This window comes from Toxotes jaculatrix, chromosome 2 (genome assembly GCF_017976425.1).
Source record: "Toxotes jaculatrix isolate fToxJac2 chromosome 2, fToxJac2.pri, whole genome shotgun sequence".
Lineage (NCBI taxonomy): Eukaryota > Metazoa > Chordata > Actinopteri > Toxotidae > Toxotes > Toxotes jaculatrix.
Window position 1 is genome coordinate 14220213 of NC_054395.1, and position 21922 is coordinate 14242134.

Here is a 21922-nt window from a genome sequence, read left to right on the forward strand (position 1 = left end):
AGCCTGTAATTAACTGTTTATCTGACTGTTTGTGTGTCTGTGTGTCCTCACCAGCAGATGGTGCATTCCTCAGGCTTTTTATGAATCGCTGCTGCTGCTCGCGTAGAGGCGGAGTTTTATTTATTTATTTATTTATGTTTTTTTCCTTTCTTTCTGCTTGTTGTCGACGACGTGCAGGCGCTGGGCAGCAAGCAGAGGGCAGCAGGCTGGGTTCCTCTCATCCTGACTGTATCACAAGGACCAACAACATCACCATCATCATCATCATCATCATCGCGATCCTCCATCCACCCAGACAAGGACAACCTCTCCGGGATATACACGGGGGACAGTGCAATCTAATCAGAAAGAAAACGGAGGACAGAAATCGCATCGAAAGCGGCAAAAATGTTGGCGTGTACAGAAATGATCACCATGTGTCTTCAATCCGCAAAGCGCGAACACTTGAGAAAGCAGCAGGAGCTTGACCACAACCAAAATCAAGGCATCTCTCTGTTTCATGATGTAAGTTACACACCGCTTGTTTTGGCTTCTAAATTCACTCTCGTGTCATCTCTTGAATTTGATCTTATGCGTGATCGTATCCATATAGTTAGTAATGTTTTGGTGGTCGTCTTACAAAGGATGTGAGTAATTATTTCGCTGTCCTTCGTGCTGCTCTTTATGAATGGCTCATATTGAGTTTAATGCATGCCGGCCTCCCATTCATGTGTTTGATGTACAGTAGCCCCTATTATGTAAGAAAGGTGAGTGCGTGCCCATTAGCGCGTGAATAACAAAAGAGATGACAGTCATCTGACCTACACCTGTTCTGATTGACTTCACGTTATAACCTGCAGAGCATTAGCATTGTAGGCTAGTTGCCTTTAATATGACTTCCATTTTTTTTATGATGAGGGTCATGACATTGGTTGCAGCCTAGATGAAACATGCATCTTGTTTATATAAAAAATGATATACCATTTATTTTTAATGAGAAACCTTCCTGTCACACAGCTCTAAACAGAAATATAAAAATAGAAAGGCTTTAAATCCTGAATTATTTAATCAGGATATTGCTCACAGAGGGTTGGATTTACAGGCAATGAAATGTTCTCTAACTCAGCTGCCTGCTTCTTTTTCCTTTTGCTACAGTATGAAAATACATCCGTATAGATAATGGCAGTACTAATGTGTACATTCAGGAATATGTGTAATTGTATTTTAGTGCTTTATGTTTGGTGCCTTTATGGCTGTTTTGCCTCTGGTTCTACTGAGGGCACTCCAAAAACCGGAAAATAAAAGAAAAATTCTCGGTTTCCTTGAGGCAGATCATCGGCCAGCAAAGGGACCATTAGACTGCAGCAAGAGCCCATTTGGTTTAAATGCAGTTAGCATCCATTATCTACAGTCCAGTGCTGCATTTCTTCACTGAACCTATTACAGTGGCTAAATAGGTGATCATTTATTCTTTAATAGCTGCAGAAATTTAGAGTGTGGTCGCACTAGATGGTCACTTACCCAACCTGTCATGACCCTTTTCCAGTACAAAGAGCACTGAATCTTCTCTATTTCATTCCTGTCTTTCTAACACCTGAATCACCTAAATCCAATCATATGTGCAATATTTTACAGAAAATTAAGTTTCATTCTTCTTCATGCACAGACTCATTACTGTTCACTCATACTTAAGGAAGCTTTTTGTGTTTTTGTATCTGTCCTTCTCTCTCTAAAAAAAGGCTGTGTCTATTTATATAAATAATCTTAAAGACTCATTGTGTGGTTTAACAGACACACAGTTTGTGCGAAGGTTGCTAGCTTTTACATCCCTGAGAGGCGTTTTGCTGCTGTTTTTGAGATGATAATTTGTTTCAGAGGCTGATGGGAACTAGTGTTGTTAAACAGTGTTGTTTCATACACAGCTTAGATGCTGTCCTCAGTGTCAGCTACTCCTCCTGCTGTAGTTTTATTGTGTTCAGTAGGACTCGGAGTGACATATTAACAGGCCCCAGGGACTGGCTGAGATAGAAATTACAACCGAGCAGCATCCATATACCTAATATTGCTTTTTAGAAGGTCTTCATCAGCTCTGTGGGACGACAGCACCTCCATCGACTCCACCAGCCTCCCACTTAGCAGCACAAAGGAGGAATAAAGGCCAGTAAATCTCCTACTCAGGTTTCTCCAGAGCCAATGTTTATTGCTCTCAATTTGTTTCCCACATTTTATGGAGCAGCTCCCTGTTGGTTTTCTGTGGTGTGTGTATTAGACAGGATGCTTACACCAGCAGTTTTACGGTTTAGGGAGATTTTACAGTGACAGTGCAGGATTCATCCCATCACCTGCATCAGAGGTCGTCATTGCTGCTCGAGATGGTAAAAGACCACATGCAAGTTCTAGCCCATTCACTACAAAGTGACTTATACTTTAGGACACAGCGAACCTTTCTACAAACCAACCTGACCTAACCAAGCTTGTAACAGATTTTTGACATCCAAAAGTAACAAAAAAGTGCAGGTACAGAAATGTCAAAGGTAGGTTTTGAAAAGGTGTCTTTGGTTGGAGTTCAGTCTGTTGACATAAATAACCATTTGAAGAACTTACTTCACATAGACAGAAGTAAAATATCACTGGTAAGCAAATTAGAAATTCATTTCATGTTCATAATACAGGACACACGTTCATTACTTTCAGAAAATATTTCTGTTGTTTATCGTTGTTATTGGTGCTAATACATTTCTATTGACAGTAAACATTTAAAATGTATTGTTAAAGTTTTTGACAAGTTTATTTTTTTAACTCTAAAACTCACCAAGCATGTAGCTTGGTGACAACTGTTTAAGAACCACATTGCCTCGAATCTAGTTCTTGTTGTTCAATCCATCATAGTGATCATCAGTCATGTGTTCATTTTTGTCAACAATAATGTAAGGTTTTGAGATAACACAATGAACACCTTTCAAACCAATCGGCCCTTAAACTGCATTACCACACACCAAACATGTAGCTAAGTTATACTTGAGCTCTCACTATGAGTCTACTAATAATATTCATACCACACAGACATGAATGGAAACAAATGGAATCTAAAATGTCTTGAACTGTTAACGCTGTGTTTCATACATGCATACAGACAGTACATGATTTGCATATATATTGTCCTTTAGGTTTACTTCGGATTGGTCCATAAAATATGACATTTTGAAAGGTTAGAAAATTAGAAATTCAGTGTAATATTTTGTATTCTGTCCATTCGTTCAGTGCTGCTCTTTCTCGTATAGATTTATGGTCTTAGTAGATGTGTCTTGAATGAAGGAGGGATGTTGATTTTAAAAAATGGGTTGTGGGCAGAGCGTGTTCGGGCCTTCACGCTCCGATGTGCTTGAAAGGTGACAGCTGGATGTGAGTGCTGCGCTCCAGTCTGATGATGCAGTTAATTAGCCAGCCACTGGACTCTGATGGTCCACACTGGGTGACCTGAGCAGAAAGAAGGAGCAGAAAAAAGGTGAAATTAGAGAGGTGCCACTCTGATCTCACACGCAACATCTCACACTCCACATTGAGATCAGGTTCGGTATTACACGGGGATGAAGTAGAGGATTTTAGTAATGATTTTATTACAGTGTTCACTGCTTAAATGAAAGAAACATAAAGGACTGCCGCTTCCTGCTTGTGCAGGTCTTGCACAGAACTGTGTGAAATATCTTAAAGAAGCACGATTGCTCTCAATGCCCAAAGAGGAAAAAAAAAAAAAACTTAAAAGCTATCATTCCAAAGCTCGTCTCCAGTGCACAAAAATGTCAGCGTTTCATTTCCTGAGATGTCTCATGTCTCCTTTGTTATTGAAATGCGGAAATTGCAGCTCCTCTTAAATATTCTCCTGTGCATAAAGAAAGAGGAATATGTGGGGAAAAAACAGTTCTTTTACAGACGGACTGCGTCACGTTTGTGGAGACTCACTGCTTATAGCTTACATCGCTGCCTCAACAGGCACAAATTTTGATGTGTATTTGTGTTGCATTTTATTTTTTTACTATAACTACACATGAAAATTTGTTGTTACAAGAGGACACTGTATTTTCTCCAAATTGCTCAACGTTTTAAAATGTCATTGTTGATGTTTTGAGTTTTTCCTTTTTTTTAAAATCATTTGTGTAAGTTGTCCAAAAATTCTAAACACAATTTTCTCCTCTCATTGCAGATATTCCGCCGGGCGGACAAAAATGGTGAGTAAGCAAAATACACGTCTAATTGGATTATAAGGCTGATTAAAACTCAATTAAAAATCTCTTTGAAGGAGTTGCACACAAAAATGAGATGCGCCAGTAAGAAAAAAAAAACGTCAGCTTTGATGGCTCTGTTCAGACAGGCAGCCTGTTCTGCCTCTGAGGGGACTTATGTGACCACGCTGGAACTTATCTTTCTGTTTTATTGTCATCCTTGAGAGATCTAGGTAGAGAGGATATAAATAACCAAGGTCAGGGGCAGCTGCATGTTTTTGGTTTTGTGATGTGACTGGATTTTACTGGATGTACTCCTGCCGCTCACCATGCAGTGCTCATACAGTTAATGTGGCCTCAGCTGTCACTTGTTTTTTGCTGTTTTCCTCTATAGAAAACACATATGTAACTCCAAAGGGTGCAAATTCACTGGAAACTTATATGAATTTAATGCATTTCCCCTGCAAACATGTGACTCTTACGTTTGATTAATGTGTTACAGTGTTACATTTAAATACCCTTTTTACTTCAAAAGGCATCCTCCTCCCTAAAGAACTCCTGGGAAAACATGGAGCATCCAGCTCTGCGTGAAAAACAGTGCTGACAAACAGGAAAATGTTTTTGCACTTAATTTTTTATTCATGCGCTGCATCTCCATTTAATGGAATGCAAAATGCAAAAGGGGCAAGTGATTAATGCATGTAATGTAGACTATCAGTTTCCTCAGGAGGACGGTGAATGTGTTATATAAGAGCAGAATTAATGATGCAATGTGTGCTGCCATGAGCAGGGGTTGTCTGGGGTGCCTCACAGCTCGTGTGGAGATGTTTAGAAACAAAAAAAAAAAGAAAGCTTCAGTTTGTGAATTATGGAAGAGCCCTTAAGAGATGTGTTTTCTTTTGGACTGCTGTGAAGAAATTGTCGAAGTTAGAATGAAGGGATGGATGGATTTTTCTTTCTTCAAGTTGTGTCTCGTCTCAGGTGATTGCTTTCTGAATAAGTAGTAAAACATAATGACTGAAAACATAACAGAGGTGTGATATTCTAATAGAAATAGATGTGTTTAAATTACATGCCCTTTTGTGAAGGCTCAGGTCTGCTCCTTGTGTTCTTTCTTTCACCAGCCCCCCGCCCCCCCACAGCACTCACAGAAAGCTTTTATTTTTTGCTTTTTGTAGAAAGAAAGAAGATAAAGGGAGAGACGAGAACTCGGTTGCATGTTTGTGGTAGTTATCTTCAATTTGCAGCCGAGCTCTGCTTGGTTCTCGCCTTCACGAACTCACTGAGTCGTGCACCCGAGAGCAAAGTGGTTCCTTCCAATCAGCACTGAGTGGGCTGCCATGATACGCCTGGAGCACTGCGGATTTACCACATAATAAGGGCTGGCTACCAACCCACTACACTCTGTTCCTCCACGGCATTGTAATGAGGAATTAAATTTTTTTAAAAGCAAGAAACAATTGTGTGAGTGCAAGAATATGAAGTAAAGATCGAAAGCTTTCGCTAAACAGCCTTGTGCTAAGGGTAGTGTCTAATGCATTTGTGTTGCGGCACACTGAGCTCAGCGATGCACACAGGGATTCACAATGTATCAAGAAGAAGCAAAGTGTGATCAGTGATATTAGAATCTAATTTTTCAGTGTGAGTTAAATTGACACCAGGAAAAAACAATTACAGTCGTGAAAAATGCTGTTAAGTCAGCAGTTTGATTTTTTTTCATTTGAAATAAATGAACTTTCATAGTGGAGCGATGCCTTTTGTGCTGCCTTCAGGAGACTTTTGTAACTAACAGATTAAAGTGTTATCATGTTGAACTGAACTCTGAACACAAGCAGTGAGCTTAAAAATGATTTGTCGAGGCCATTGACTGGTTTAGTTTTATAACTATCGACTCATCTGTCTTTACTTCAATTGTCATCACTTGATTTGTAGTTATTGCACATGAAAAACCAGGGTAGTAACAAACTGATATAAAACATAAGGAGGAAAAATCTGTTTTGGAGAGCTGGAATTGAGTGCACAAGGTGGTTTAGCTTTTTCTCTCTAGACACTAGACACACGGATGATAGAGAATCGCTGTGAGGTTTCTCCCTCACATATTTGTTCACTTGCAGTTTTTTAATTAATGCTCTAATGGTCTTCAGTGCCGTAGCAGACAGGATTGTAGACCACAGCAGAATTCGCACAGGATGCTGCGATGTAGGAACGTGCTGCAGCTCCGGATGGAGGACAGTAACACTATCGGTCGTTTGTGAAATGCAGCTGTCATTTATCCATTAGATGTTTTAGCAGCAGAGTTTCCGTTTTCTGGTCCAAGCGTGGGCTACAGTGACAATGACTCCTTTCATTATGGATTCATCTGATGATTATTTTCCTGAGTAATCCATTCATTGTTTAGTCAATAAAATGCAATAATAGTGAAAAAAATGCCATTTACAGTTTCTCCAAGCCAACAGGGATGTCTTCAGTCGTCTTTTATTTTATGACCAACAGTGCAAAGCCTAACAATACTAAATTTACTGTCATATAAGACATTGCACAAATAAATTCCTGAAATGAAAACTGACTATCAAACCAGTTGCAAATTTATTTATTTTTTTGATTAATTGTTGCAGTTCTAGTCCAAATATTTTTGACACCTGGTCTTTGGGGCAACATGTCCAGAAAGTGCTTTCATTTTTAAACTAAATCTACAGCACAATGCAAATAAAAACAAAAGCTAAATTCTGTAAGAGCTGATTCACCGTGTTTCTCTGTAAGAGAATAACTCTGAGTATTTTTTTGTCTATGTTTACTCTTCGGTCTATTTTTATCGCTCATAATCTCCTGAATTGCACTGTTGGGCTTTATGAATTATTGCCGCTGCACTTTTAGCTTTAGGATTCCCTCAAGGCAGAGTGTTCTTGGAAAGATATAAGCTTCAGTACAGGGAGAGATTTTCATTTAGGTCACAGTTAGAGCTGCAGTTTTATTCAGTGTGAGGTGAGACAATTAAAGCTACTAAGCTTCTGTGCTTCTGTCGTGAGGTACTGATTTATCATTCATCTGAACAAACACGAATTTCCCTGCAGAGGTGTCATATTGACAGTTGTTAGTCAAGAACCTCAGGATATATTGCTACAAAACTTGCATGTTCTTCAATTAAATCTCTGTTTTTATATATAAGATTAAAAAAATTCACAAAATCTGGACATATACAGTAGTATAGATATTATGTCTGTCTATCATTTTTTTTTTTTACAATGATATAAAACTGACACTAAATCCTCACATTTCACAAACAGGAAACAACAAATGTTTGACAATTTTGTTTGACAAATGACTGAAATGGTAAATCGATTGTCAAAATTATTGTTGATCCACTAATCCCACAAATCCTCAACATAAATTACAAAACTGGTACTTTGCCACTTCCCTCCAAAACAACCCATATGAGCATTTGTGTCTCTATGCTGAAGGTTTGGTTAATTTAAGGTAACAACAAGCTATAAAAGCATCTCTCTAATTTGATCTTTGCTTTCAAAAGACAACAGTCATTATTGCCATGGCCACGAGAATCAAGAAAACCTGAACATAAGTCATTTTGAAGTGTTTGACAAAATAACCAATGCTGTAGCTTTTTCAGGACACTCGCACTGGTTGATAATCAAATAATTCTTTCATTACTAAGCCTGATGTAGTTCTTCCAATGCGTATTTCTAATTAAATGATGAAATTTGAAGCAAATCCTCTGAGCAAAACACATGCCGGTCAGATCACTGTCCTTTAGCTTTTGAGACAAAGACTGTCTATAATCAGGAGCTCAACCATTCTGCCGTTGCAGCTCTGCTCTCTGAGACACAGTGCACACTTGCATAATGTACCATCTGAGCTGCACTGTAACTTGTTTTTGGGGTGTCTAATTGGGTGTGAATCTACCACCAAAGCAGCTCTGATGGAGAAGGCTCAGAGAATGAGTCAGAGGTGCAACAGACTGTGTTTACTCCTACACCATGTGGAAAGAAGATTTTTACAGGGAAGTTTGAGAAAGGAATTAAGATTCTGCCTCCTCCAATAGCTTCATCTCCCAGCTGATGTTGCTGGACCGCAACAAATGTTCAGTAAACAACACAGATTTTCATCTTAAGGGCATGATCCTTATTAAATGATTAGTGATAAAGTAACACCTAAACAATGTAAAACATTTCCCTGAAATCAGAAGCAAATCTCCTCTGGAAATGTGTCACTGTGCTAACAAGCCTTTGCTGTAAACTGCATCATGTGTAGGGCCGTCCACGTTGTGTGAGCTGGCAACAAGTCAAAATTGCTTTTACCAACTAACAGATGATACAATTTACTGCTGGCTCAGGCCTCTCTGTAGGAGAGCAGGGATGTGAGAGCAGGGTCTCAAAAGGTTTCAGTGCTTACAGAGCAAAGCTGATGAGATCTCATTATTGTCTGACGTTAGTCTGCTAGTGAGCTCTGCTCTGACTACTCTAACTAGCCCACAGTCCCTGCTCCCAATTTCCTCAGGATGCTGCAAGCCCTGCAGCACATTCCCCCCCAAATGCTGCTGATAAGAGGCAGAGACACAACATACTTACATTTAATAGACACTTCTATGTGTTTATTCTCTGAGCTGCCATTAACTACACTAGTAGTATAGTGAAGGTATAAAATTGGTTGAAGATCAAACTGTCTTTATGTAATTGTTACAAAACTGTCAGAGGAGGAATGAATTATCGTGGAGATCAGAACAGTGGGTAAATTAATCTGCAGTATCTTTTCAGCATTGAGGAAAGAGGCCTTATCCCATTATGTGGAATGATAGACAAACTCTTCATTAAGGCGATAAAAGCTTTCAGGCTTTCAGTGAGGTGTAATTTTTACTGGTGTGTCTCCTTTCAGACGACGGGAAGCTGTCCTTGGAGGAGTTCCAGTCGTACTTCACTGATGGTATCCTCACTGACAAGCAGATGCAGGAGCTGTATTACTCCATCGACAGGCAGCAGACAGAGTAAGCTCATCGTCCTTTTGGACATCCTCCAGCTCTGCTGCCATCTGTAGCCCCTCCTGCTCTCCTGCTGCCTGGCAGTGAGCTGTCAACCCCTCACCTCAGTGAGGATTATGTCAATATTCCATAGAGAGCCTTAATTCTGGCATGAAAGCCCCGATTTTGCAGCACTCTGTTTGCACACTGATGAGCAAAAATAAGATTGTTAAGTATGTTAATATTTGCCTGTGCCACCGGCTCACAATTAAACTTGAAAAAACATCATTAGAATAATAAACATTTGGTAATAGAAATACCCAAGAGGGCCTTCTTTGCTGTTTCTGTGGGCACAGTGCTGCTGATGAAATCGAAGTGATGAGATATCAGTGTGTGCTGTTGGCATCAGTGAAGCGCAAGGTAACTACAGTATTACACAAAAACAAAAGTCTACAGCCATGCTTGTGGCTAATGTTGACATTCTATCATGCCTACAATGTTATGCTAACATGCTGATGTTAAACAGGTGGTGCTAGATGTAAAGTCAGATGAAGTCATCAATGTTTATATTCTGAACCATGAATATCTGTACCAAATTACATGACAATCCAATTGTTAAGATATTTCACTAAAAGCCAAAATTACCAGCTTGTTGGCTGCTGTAGAGGAAAAGTGAGGGGATAATCAAAAATCTGTCAGATTCTTGCTGTGGGAGCCGTGAATATCCGAACAAAATATCATTGCAATCATCCAATACTGAGATTTTTCTCTCTGGACCAAAGTGGCGCACTAGCCAATGGACAGACAAACATAGCCATCTCTGGAGCCATGGCACAGGCATAGCTAAAAACACAACAAGAGTGGACTCTTTACAGTGCCTTGAGAAAGTTATTTCAATGATATCTCTTTGATGAGCATGACTCTCTTTCTCTTCTTTCCATTGCCATCCTTCTTCACAGCAACCTGGACATAGACAAACTCTCAGGTAATTATGTGCCATTCTTGCATTTGATTGAATGTCATTCAGAAATGTATATACTCTACATATTTCTTTTATGTATTCCAAAGCCAAAGTTTTCTTGGTTTTAGCTGTTGCTCTCGGCTTTTGCTCTGTGATGGTGACCATGACTCATACCCAGGCATGCTCCATCTCAGTGACTCAGCAATTAAGATGTAATTATGACATTGGCCAAACTATTTTAATTATAGTTAATGCCATTAGTGTCAGTATTGGTTAATTTCCTTCTTGTGGAAGCCACCACTGATCAGTGTGCTTCAACCACGTTTAAAGTGCTTAACAAATCCTCTCCTCCAGAGTACTTCACTCCACATCTGGGAGAGTACGTCAACGTCCTGTCTGCTCTGGAGAAGCTGAACGTGGCCATTTTGAAGGCCATGGATAAAACTAAAGAGGTGGGTAACGATGGTTTCCTCTGTGCACCAAGTTAAATTTTGCATGTCAAGACTTCAAATTTAGCACGACATCAGCAGACTATTATCCATTTCAACAACTTTCAGAGCATTTGTCAGCGTCCTTCATCCTTCCGAGCGGACAGGCTGCTTTGTTTGTGCCTCAGCTGTCAGTTTGAAACCCTCTCACAGGTCTTGTGATCCAGAAGAAAAGAAAACTGCCCAGCATGACTGACTCTACCTCTCCTTACTGACAGTACATTTCAAACACGTACGCTCACAGAGCCTCACAAGACGAGCCATACTTTTAAAACAAACTCCTCTAACTAGACGGCTGTTGTCAGCTTGTTGGTGTGAGGAATATGGCAGCTGTTTATCTTTGTCAATCAGCTGGACAGTCAGTCAAAAGGAAGTAAAGCAGTTGATGTGAGGCTGTACTTATGGAGTACTTAGGAGTACAGCCTCACATCACAATTGTTAATCCATTATTCCAAAGTGGTTAGCCCTAGTGCATTTGGAGCCATTGTACCTGCGATGTGTTGACATGTCTGTAGTTATTTTCACCAAGTAGGACATTGTTGCTGTCAGAAATTCACAATATCTCTGACTCGGAATTACAAATCTAAGGCATGAATGGGTTTCCCTACTCATGCAGGACATGATAATGTAATTACAGCTCCTTGTAATTACATTTTAACCAATATGATCTTAACACTCCATTAGGTCCAGGGGTGCTTTGAGCTAAATGCTAATGTCATGCTGTCAAGCATCAGCTGAGGCTGATGAGAGTGTCAGGTTAGTTTTGCACATGTTTGGTTGTAAACTAACGTATTGGACAAATGAAAATTTTGAGTGGATGTTGAGCCATGCTGCTTGCATGATTGATAAAAACCGAAAGATAATCAGCTAAGATGAAAACAGAAAAGCAGCCATTCCTCACATTTAAGAAGCAAATCAAAAAAACAAACAAAAAAAACGTATTCAATGTATTTGTTGCTGAGTAATTTTCTGTCAACCAACTAAACAATTAACTGAGTGATCAGAATTAGATGTCATGATAATTTTCATGTCACTATACAGTTCAAAGACAAATTTTCATATTAATACCGACCAACTGTATGTATTCAACATCAAGATCATGTGAATGCCGCAGTATGCACATTCAAGCATAAATTACCTTGACATGGGAACAAGATTTCCTCTAGCAATACATTGCATGTTATTGGTGTTACCTATTTTGTGTCTTTCATCTTCACATGATAGCACAGATTGCACCAAGCTTGCATACCTTTGCTCCTTGCTTTCATTACTCATATGTTCCATCCTAAATCTAAGGTAAAAAAAAAAAAAAAAAAAGCTTTGGAGTTGAAATACAGAAAAGTTCTTTTCAGTTCAAAAGAGTGAAACTTTCACACCCATATTTCTTTCACATGTCTTTCCAGATAATGAGAGACAGCCTCCTGAAATCATCAGCCTTGGATTGTGAAACATGCTAATTAGAGCGTTATGAAATGTATGTTATGAAGCCTCGTTGAGTAGAACTATACTGTATATTCCAAGAGCTGTAGAGGGGATTAAAGACTCTGACATGCAGAGCTGTAGTCATGCTGTTTTAAGCACACACACAGTTGAGATCAACATCAAAGAACTTCCACTAAGACATAATCAATAGCTAAGCTCAATCTTTATTGATCTCACCTAACCCTCTATGTTAAGCCAACTAGCAAATAGTTAATTACTTAACTTTAATTTCTGTTTGGGTGTGAGGAGAGTCAGGTGCAGGATGTGGACAGACAGATGTTTGGATGTGAATGCAGTCTTATTATGAGGTTGTTTTCTGTGGAATGCAAAGATTTTCACCGCAATGCAGGGCGTGAGGGTTACTGACGATAGTAAGAGAGCAAATGTAGGACGATAGTAGAGTATAGACGACGGTAACTAAGGCTGACAAACCCCCCCCAGCTGTCCAACTGGTCTGACGTCAGATGTCCTCCACATAGCTGCACCACAAACACACAACCCCTTTCAGCTGCTCTAATCTCTTCCTCGAGCAGTTTCTCTCCCTCTTTTTTAATCCGAGTCTATTATTCACTCATACGCACACTTTTTTCTTACTTTTATCTCCATTCTCTGTGCATCCATCTTTTTCTGACATTGTCTCTCTGACTGGCTCTTGTTCCCCTTCTCTTGTATTTTCCCCTTCTGTGCATCACCCACGCCTTTCAATAGCTCATGCATTTTTCATGTTGCTGTTAGTCCGTCTAGCATTCTTTGCCCTGAAGAGCACATGCTCTTTCAGCGATCAGCCTTACTTGTTAAATTCAAAAATATGGTTAAAACTTTTACATTAACTGGTTTATAATGCTTTCATAATGCCTGAAAACACAAACAGTAAAATGATGAGAACAACAGACTAAAATGTATCTTCTGTGTTGCTGTGGTGTCCTGATATAAAAGAAAAAAAATCTGCTGTGAAGAGAGAGTGAGGAGAAATTGAGAAAAGGACAGGGTTCATTACTCATGTAGCGCAGTATCTCTGCTGCTGAGAACACAGAACACATAGAAACAAGGATTTGAACAAGCTCACTGGCCATTTTTCAAACGTCTCCTCTTCATTTCTTCTGAACCCTATTTCTTTGCACCACGGGGTGCTGGTGGGGGCGAGAGGCTTCATTACCCACAAAAACTGAGCTGGCAAAGTTGTGTTTATATGGAGTAACAAAAAACAGCTACCATTACACTGAAGCTTACTGGGCTCAGAAAGGTCTCTGAAAACCTGACATCAATACATTATCATAATAGCACAATTCTCAGAATATATTATTATTATTATTATTATTATTATTAATTACTTTGTGCTTTGTATCCATTTATTCAGGGTAATCTGTTGTGTGACAGGCTCACACCCTGCATGCTCAGACTGTTTTAAGGGACAGGTGGAAACAATACTTGATTCCTCTCACCAAATCTTATTCTTTGCCGAAAGAGGGAAAGAGTATAATCCTAACAAAGGAAACAAGGAACATTTCTGAGACAGAAGATATGAAATGAATGAATCAAGGAAAAGAAAAATATCATTTATGTTCTCTCCATCATGGCTGATTTCTTTCCTCCATTTTATCCTTACTCTTCCCTCCAGGAGTATCAGGGCTCATCTGTGCTGGGTCAGTTTGTGACGCGTTTCTTGCTGAGGGAGACCTCCACCCAGCTGCAGTCCCTTCAATCATCTCTGGACTGCGCTATGGAGGCTGTTCATGACCAGGGCTGTACAGGGAGGAGGATACTGAAGAAGCCCCAGGACTTGCCTATTCAGAGGGTGGCCAAACGCCCTGCCCGACGCATCCAGAAGAACATGTGTCTCTCCCCTACTGACCCCTACTCTGGCATGCTCACCACAGGTACACTTCAAGAACACTGTGATTAAGATACTGAAGGTAAATCTCTTAAAATGGTGTTATGCAGTTATTGGGCTCAGGAGTATCCTTGCAGTATGTCATCCAAAACAGGACATGCATCACTTTGACAGACTGTCATTGGTCCAACGTCCTGTGTTGTATTGTGCTCATATTTTGTTTCTGGGGTCAGGGGTTAGTGTGGAGCCAGACAACCACTGGGGCTCCCAGATCAACCAGTTGGAGCAACTCATAGACAAACTGGAGTGTGAGGTTTGTATAAAATCTGTTTTTCATCTCCTGGCTCTAGGTTCATATTTAGTAGACAGACCTGAGGGTTTTATTGATCTTCTCATATACCTCTCGACAGACAGCAAAGAGAATAATATAAAATGGAATTTTTCACCTCAATAAATAAAATCAAAGCAGTAACGGCTCAAAGCATTCCTGAGTTTTTAGATATTTTTTTACATGGGTTACTGTTGTAAGAACTTACTGGCAATATAACAATAATATTTCATCCAAAGAGTGAGAGCCAGAAGACCAGAGTAGCCCTACACTTGTAGCCCTACACACGTTTCATTTTCATTTGTTGGAAAGTGCAGAAATTGCAGCCAAAGGCTTTCGCTCATGAGGCACAATTGCTCTCTGTGAGGATCAGGTTTATCTACAGAGGCTCATCTGTAAGAGGCAGAAATGTTAAAGAGACCGTAAGAACCCTACTCTGTTTTTTCCCCTGCAGTATGGGACCTGACATGTTGTCAGAAAGGATGATTTTTTATAAAGAACAAAGCTGTATTGCACTATACACACCAAACGCCATGCATAAAGTATCATCCTGTGAATATGTGCTGGCTGTCACTCAGACTGGACACTGGGAAGAGGTTTCAGTGAGCTGAAACACACAGTAACACAGTGGTTGTTCAAAATCTTGATACTTCACACAGATATACAGGTACCGATGCATCATTGCCTCAGTGCTGCACGGATTCAGTTCTGATGTTGGTGCTCTGGTGCAAAAGGTGGTTGCAGATGGTCTGAATTTCTTGAAATTTACAAAAAGCTAATAATTTGCCTACACGTCTGAAGAAGAGCACAAATACCTTCTGGGAGCTGCTATAGGCAATTATTTCACTTTTAATTTTGCTGTTAAAATGTAAAATATTCTTCTGAAATTATAGATGGAAAGTTAGATATCAGCCTCTAATGATAATGAGCTAGCCTGCTAACACACATGCAGACAGAAATAAATATTAATAGTAATAGTAAAACCACAGTTCTCAGGGCTACAGTGATGCTGTTAGACGTTTAATGTGAACATAGCGATCTTTTCCTTGTGAAATCCAATGCTTTGTGACAGGCTGTAACTAGAGGCCATACTTCTGCCCTATTCAGTTGAGCCAGTTCTGCTCCTAATTCTTGTTCTGCTCATTGCTGACTGAAATATTTATACCATCATTTTCAGAGTCCACATCTTGAACCTCTCAAAGAGGACACGTTAGCAGGGACGTATAAATCGGTGAGTCCAACTTGTGCTAAATATAGGTTCACCAATAGGATTGGTCAGATTATACATCTTCGCACAGAACCAAATGCAATATACATATAATGATGTTGATGCTAATTGTGTGTTTGCTAAGTGTATGATTTTTTGAATAGCTGGAAATGACATTATTAGACGGTGTAATCATGACCCTGGTTTGATTTCTCTCCCCTTTCTCTAGAACATTCTTCTGGTACAGAGACAAATGTCTGTGAAGGAGAGAGATGTGGAGCAGTTTCAACAAGCTCTCAAAATCTACACAGATGCCACCAGCAGCCAGCTAAACAACCTGCAGTATGTCCTTTTATCTGCATCAGTGCCTTTGTTTGCCTCAGGATCTCTCTGTGATTTGATGCAGCCACTTCAGAACGCTTCAATTTTCCCAAGCATTCGCGATAACCCCCACCGCCTTCTTTTTCTATCTCTGTCTCTTTTTATTTTTAGTGTCTCAGTCCAGAACCTGCCAGACAGATCATGCTTCATCATGTATGAATTTTGGCAGGACCGTCTCTCCTGGATGAGGTAGGATAAGAAGTGCTTCATGCTGTATTAGACAAGAAAACGCATTCTAAAAATTTCACTGCTATACCAAAATTTGTCCAGGCTCACAAGCTGTCTTTGAACTGTTATTGCCTTGCTGAGAAGCAAATGTCCTTTCCATCCCTGTTTCCACTCAGCTACCTGCAGTCGTCCATCAGTAAGACCTTCCAGCGCTGCATTATCGACTCACTGGAAGAGCCAGAGATGGTCTCCACTATGCTCCTCCCAGGTAAAAAAAATGGACCCTTAAACAGTAATCTCTAAATCATTGAGTGTTCCTATTTCATGCACAGAATCTCACATGAATCCACTGTGATTTAATTGATAGTTTTAGAAATTAATTATAACTATTCTGAGTAAAACCGTGAGAAAATTAAAAAATACCATGGCCTTGTGGAAAAACAGTTAGCTATTTAAATAGCTCTAAAACCTATTGTACACTCCCTGCTCAGCACAACAGGCAGACACAGTTAGCAACTAGTCAACATAGTGGAACATTTAGCAGTGAAAGAGCCAGATATTTCCTTCAGGAGTTGGTAGAGACCAAAAACAGAGCTAAAAGAAGAGTGATTATTGGACTTAGACTTGCCAGGACTGCAAGTACAAAGCAAATGTTGTTACAGATATGTTGGATGTGTAAATAGGTGACTGTTGGCTAATAAGTAAGACATATCAACTTAAAAGGTGCTCTTTCTGCTGTACCTCAGTGGCCAAAAAATTTCATTTTGTCATTTTTTTATTTATTTGGATGGAGCAAAGACCATAAAATTCAGATGCTTAAATTTTGTTTCATTTTACAGCCTCTTGGTGGATTATGAACAACAACTGACAGAGCATAGTGGCTGCTGTTCAACACAATAAAGGCAGGAGGAAGAGGTGATTGAATAATAGTTTTCTTTTTTGGTCCTTGATATCCACTTTTTCCTTATGGCATGACCAGGATTGTTTTTTGCAAAGCCATTCTCCAAGGTTATAAAAAAGAAGACTGCTTAGATAAATCAGTAAACAGTGAGACAAACTGAAACCTTGGAAAAGAAAGAATTGAAATGATGCAATATTTTATTGTGTGCCAGCTTTTGTTTCACAATATTGGCACCATTTCTTGCTTCTGATTTAACACACACAAGAAATTGAAAAAAAACAACAAAAACAATTGCATGATTTCTTGTTCCCCTGTGCTAGTTTATTTAAATCAAAATTACATCTTAGAGTAGATATGATGTCAACGATGCCACAAAAATAAAAACACATTAATAACAACTGACCTGTCCATCTGTCACTATCCATCACTCATTCTTCAGTACAGACAAAAACAGAAATAGTGGTAGGGTTAACCTGCATTTTCCCTTGTTATCTCTGTGGTATTGTGCTTGGTTGTCTTCTTCAAAGCTTTTGCTACCAAGTGTCGTTTTGCTGAAGGGTTAGACAGCCCTTAGACAGAACAAAGTTAATGAGTGATTATGGTCCGCATCTAAACTTTTGTCATCCGTGTGTCACTTTTGCACTTTAGAAAATTATGAAACATGGACCTTATTGTGAAGAATGAACACTTATTGTAGACTGTCTATTGAAAATGTAGAATTAACAACTGTTTTTAAAAGCCAAGAGCTGCACCGAAGTGTAGTAAGACATTAGCAGACGATAACAATTAACCAAATAATTGTGCAGTATGCCTGTGCTGTTACTTTATAAATAAAACTCAAAAGCCATTGTTTTACATTTGCAGTGTGTAATCAGAAGAGTTTAACGGTACAGTACACACAAATCGAAGTTTATATTTTGAGTACAGAAATTAAGCAGAAACTGTTCTGTGCAATGACATAAGCCGGTTAAGATTGTGTACAGTAGTTAATGAAAGCTGTAAGATGTAAGTAATTGTTGTAGAACACTGGTAAATGTACAGTATGATAGTATATTGACCTTTGGTTGCTCTGGTAAAGCGAGGAATGAATGTGTTTACTCTTTCTTTGAAGTATTTATCGTTTCTTTTATGAAGAATATACAGCTGTTATGTGGATGTTATGGTTGTTTTCTGGCATGAAATAAAGTTCATGTTGATGATATGAAAAGATGCATTACTTATCTCTTTGTTCATGGATTGTGATTATATTTTTAAAAAATCATAGATGTTTATTATTAGAGTGAATCGCAGTTAATGGCAAGGCTGAAGTGGCCCATTTATTGACCAGTTACCTCGTATCATGTTTATGTTTATCGGACTAAACGGCCTATGTTAAGTTTATCAGCAGCAGTAAATAATCGGTTCTTATTTGGTCTGAAGCTTTTTGAAAATACTAGAAAAATCATCTTTAAATTATATTAGAATGTATGTAAGGTGGCCATCAAAGAAACTGGAAAAGGTGGAAATTACTGACAGAATAACAATAAGTTGTAAATATAAGCTCATGATATCGACTGCTTGAACCTTTGAGAAATATCTAAAAAAAAGTGTGTGTGTGGGGGGGGGTCTTATCAGATAGCTAAGCTATCTGATAAGACAGAGCAGTTTCAAGCTCAACTTGTATTGATTGTGGGGCATTTAGCTTGTTCTCAGTCTTCAAAGCCAGGTGGCTCTGCCTTCTCTCACACAATATGGAACCAAAAAACTGTCAAAAAGTCCTAGTTTCAGTCTTAATAGTATATAAACATCAGGTTATTCTTGACAGCATCTTTATCCCAGAGCGCATTAGCTTCCAAAAATAAGCTAAAGTAAAATAAGTTGTGGAATTTGTTTTTTTTTCTAACACATAATCTACGTAGAATATAACTTGCATGTGAGGATTTTGTTTAAGTACCAACACTGTGTTGTTGTGCACCTAATACTTTATATTAAGGAGTGTATATTCAGAAAATAGGCCAGTGTAATGTGTTACCTCACATTATGTTAGTAGATGAAGTATTGCTCAGTCTTAAATAAAAACTTGAAAACAGAATCTGCTGTTGTTCCAGCAGACAGACAGATATCCAACCTTACAGGTCTCTTCAATGTAAAGGCTTCTCTATGATGAAAAGTGAAGGAAGGGAAAAATATTGAAGGCAGGAGGCCTTTTACAGCTGCAGCCTCTCATGGAGAGAAATTCTCCTGCTTCTACAGATCTCATACCCTAATCCTTCCCCGCTGCTTTTTTCTCCTCTGTGACAGTGGGACTTCTGGACCGATGTCAGGGCCAAAACAACAAATTATGGTGGCAAAAAAACAAAAAAAAAAAAAAAACATTTATGCCAGTGGGCATATATAAATTTCAAGCTTCAAGTCAGGTTTTCTATAATCAAAAAAACTTTATTTTCAATCACTCAGTGAGTGGGTTTAATACTTTGATGCCATTATGTATTTTTGTGCTATTTCCTTGTGCTAATTGTGCAGAGAATAGTCAATTTCCACAGTCAGCTGAGCAGACTAAATAAATGTAAGGTGGATGCAAGAGAAGGCAAGTCTGTTTATATGGTGTGGATTAATTGCCTGTACATGGATGCCATTTCTGATGCTTAGCACCCATTAGCAGACAAGGCTTTTCTGTGTATGATGTTAATGCACCTGAGTGTCACTGCACTGCTGTTTGATCAATTAAGAGCTTATGTGCATTTGTTTGTGTATAATTAAGGATAAGTGGTTAGGAGAGTTGGAGGCAAGGTGAGAGAGAATGCACGGGCGAGGGAGCAGAGAGGCAGAGAAAAATGAGAAAAGGAAGAGGGAGAAGAAGTGGCGTGTGACAAGACAGGGACACGCTGGCAGGGGAAAATCAGGGTCAACTGTCAGAGCGCATTGGCACTGAAGGGAAGCAAACCCAAGCAGAAAGCCTCAGCCCTGATTTCCTCAAGTGTAACACACATACATACTTGCTTACAATAGTGGATAGATTTGTGATAAAGCTATGGAGGAAGGAAGGAGGAAGAGGAGGTGGCATTTGGGAGTTGAGTGTTCGGAGACTGCAGCAAAGGGTACAGTTACATGTGTTTTAGCATTTTTCAGGCCAGCTTAGTGACAGCTGATCAAGGAAGGATTACTGACAGCCCAAGGCACAAAATATATTTCTTGAATTAGAAGGCGTTTGATCTGTCTTATCAGATGGGCTCCGCTGCCTACTTTAATTGGCCACACATTGGTATCAGCAGCAGATGACACAAACCTAAGCGGAGGAGTGCATCAGCTAACAACGACTGTAGAGCTTTTTTGGGATGATTTCAGTTTAATGGTCTAGAGCTGAATGAAACAGAAGTGATGACATTTTAGCTCTAGCTGAACTCAATGTTCCTTCTCCAGTTAATAAATAGTGAGGGATTCTGGGGTTTCAGTGCAGATAACAAGAATTGTCTTTAAATACATAATGCATCAGTGCAGCACTGCAGCCCTACAGTAAGCACATCATCTCCTTTTACTGGCTGTTCCATGTCTTGTGGTGCAAAATTATTAGGTTAATAAATGGCTTTGTAACCAAAGAGATCCAAAAAATGAAGACTAAAACTGAAAGTACAAAATTTCATGCCTGCTTAAGAAGCTTCAGATCGCTTAAAAACAACCCCCGGATATCTGTGTTCATTCGCTGAAAAGGAGAACAGATCACAGTTCAGTAATTATATACTGAGTCACTATCTGGATAGTCTGGCTAGATGAAAAAAAAATACTTGACCAACAAAGAGCATTTGGAGCCAGAAGCACTGCAGTGCAAAAAAAACAGAAGACAGAAAGACAGAAGAAGATTATGAAAAACAGTATAGAAAGATAGCAGCAATGAAGCAATGAAGACATGAGCCGGGGGGCGGGGGGTAAAATAAGCCCAATTTGCAACATCATCATCATCATCATCTTGCTGAGGCAGAGTGGCATTATCAGAGGGTTATGCATGATGTTTTGGTGAAGGAGGCCAGATGAAAAGACTGATGAAAAGAAATACGAAGCAGAGCGGAGTGTCGGTGGGTGATGGAAACAGGAGGTGGATGTTCTTTGAAGAGTGGAGAGACGGTAAATTGGCACCATAAAATGCAGGACAAAGCAAAATGAAGGAGTAAAAAAAAAAAAAAAAAAAAACGAGGAAATGAAAGGATCTAGGAGAGCGTGGGGAGAGAATAAAAAAATATATGCATTTTATAAAAGGGTGCAGGGTGGATGCATGGAAATCTAACCCTGGAGGAAAAGCCTGCAGTATTAACAGTGCACCTATACCATATGGCTAAAAGTATGTGGACACCCTTGTCTAAATAATTGTGTACTTGGGGTCTATGGGCTGTTTTTTTCACCCCCCCTTTTTGCCCCAGTGTGCTCATATATACATACAAGGAGCAAACCATCACATACCTTACCATACCATACCATATTATTTCTAAATGACACAGAATTAGTCCCATCAACATCCATAACTCCTGCCCCGAATTTAACTCTCTTTTGTGTCACTGGGTCTGCTTTGTCATGTTCCTGGTATAATTTTTGTATCTGTTCATCCAGTTAGTACTAAATTTTTTGTTGTGTCACACTGCTCTCATAAAAAAAAAGAGAGAAATTGGGTTTTTTGCACAGAGCCCCTGAACTCAGCCTCATCCAACACCTCAGGGATGAGCTGGAACACTTGCTGTGAGCCAGCATCGGTGTCTGACTTCTCTAATGCTGCGGAGGCTGAATAGGAGCAAATCCCTACAGTCATGTTCCACAGCATTGTGAAAAGCCTTCATAGAGGAGAGGTGGCTGTTACAGCAGCATGTCAAACTCCATGGTTTTGAAATGAGATTTTCAACAACCACATTTGGTGTTTGTGTGTCCACATACTTTAGGCAACGTATAATACGTGTAATATCTCAAGTACAAACTGTGTTGAAGGAAATGTAAACTTGAGGGCTGATTGCATTAGATTGCATTAAATTACTTTAGGACCCAATA

General features: G+C 39.4%; 1 protein-coding gene across 2 annotated transcripts; it reads left to right on the forward strand.

The window, feature by feature from the left end:
• The first annotated feature begins 40 nt into the window (after positions 1–40).
• LOC121191768 (N-terminal EF-hand calcium-binding protein 1-like) lies at positions 41–18063 on the forward strand. Of its 2 annotated transcripts, none has more exons than XM_041053152.1 (12): positions 41–504; positions 4181–4205; positions 9087–9195; positions 10128–10153; positions 10484–10581; positions 13718–13976; positions 14164–14243; positions 15436–15489; positions 15695–15807; positions 15958–16035; positions 16191–16282; positions 16854–18063. In XM_041053152.1, exons 1-12 carry the CDS (start codon positions 388–390, stop codon positions 16880–16882), a joined length of 1080 nt encoding a protein of 359 aa, XP_040909086.1. In that variant the 5' UTR covers positions 41–387; the 3' UTR covers positions 16883–18063. The 2 variants fall into 2 exon arrangements, with proteins under 2 accessions (XP_040909086.1, XP_040909095.1); XM_041053161.1 differs by lacking the exon at positions 41–504 and adding an exon at positions 3423–3484.
• Positions 18064–21922: the final 3859 nt, after the last annotated feature.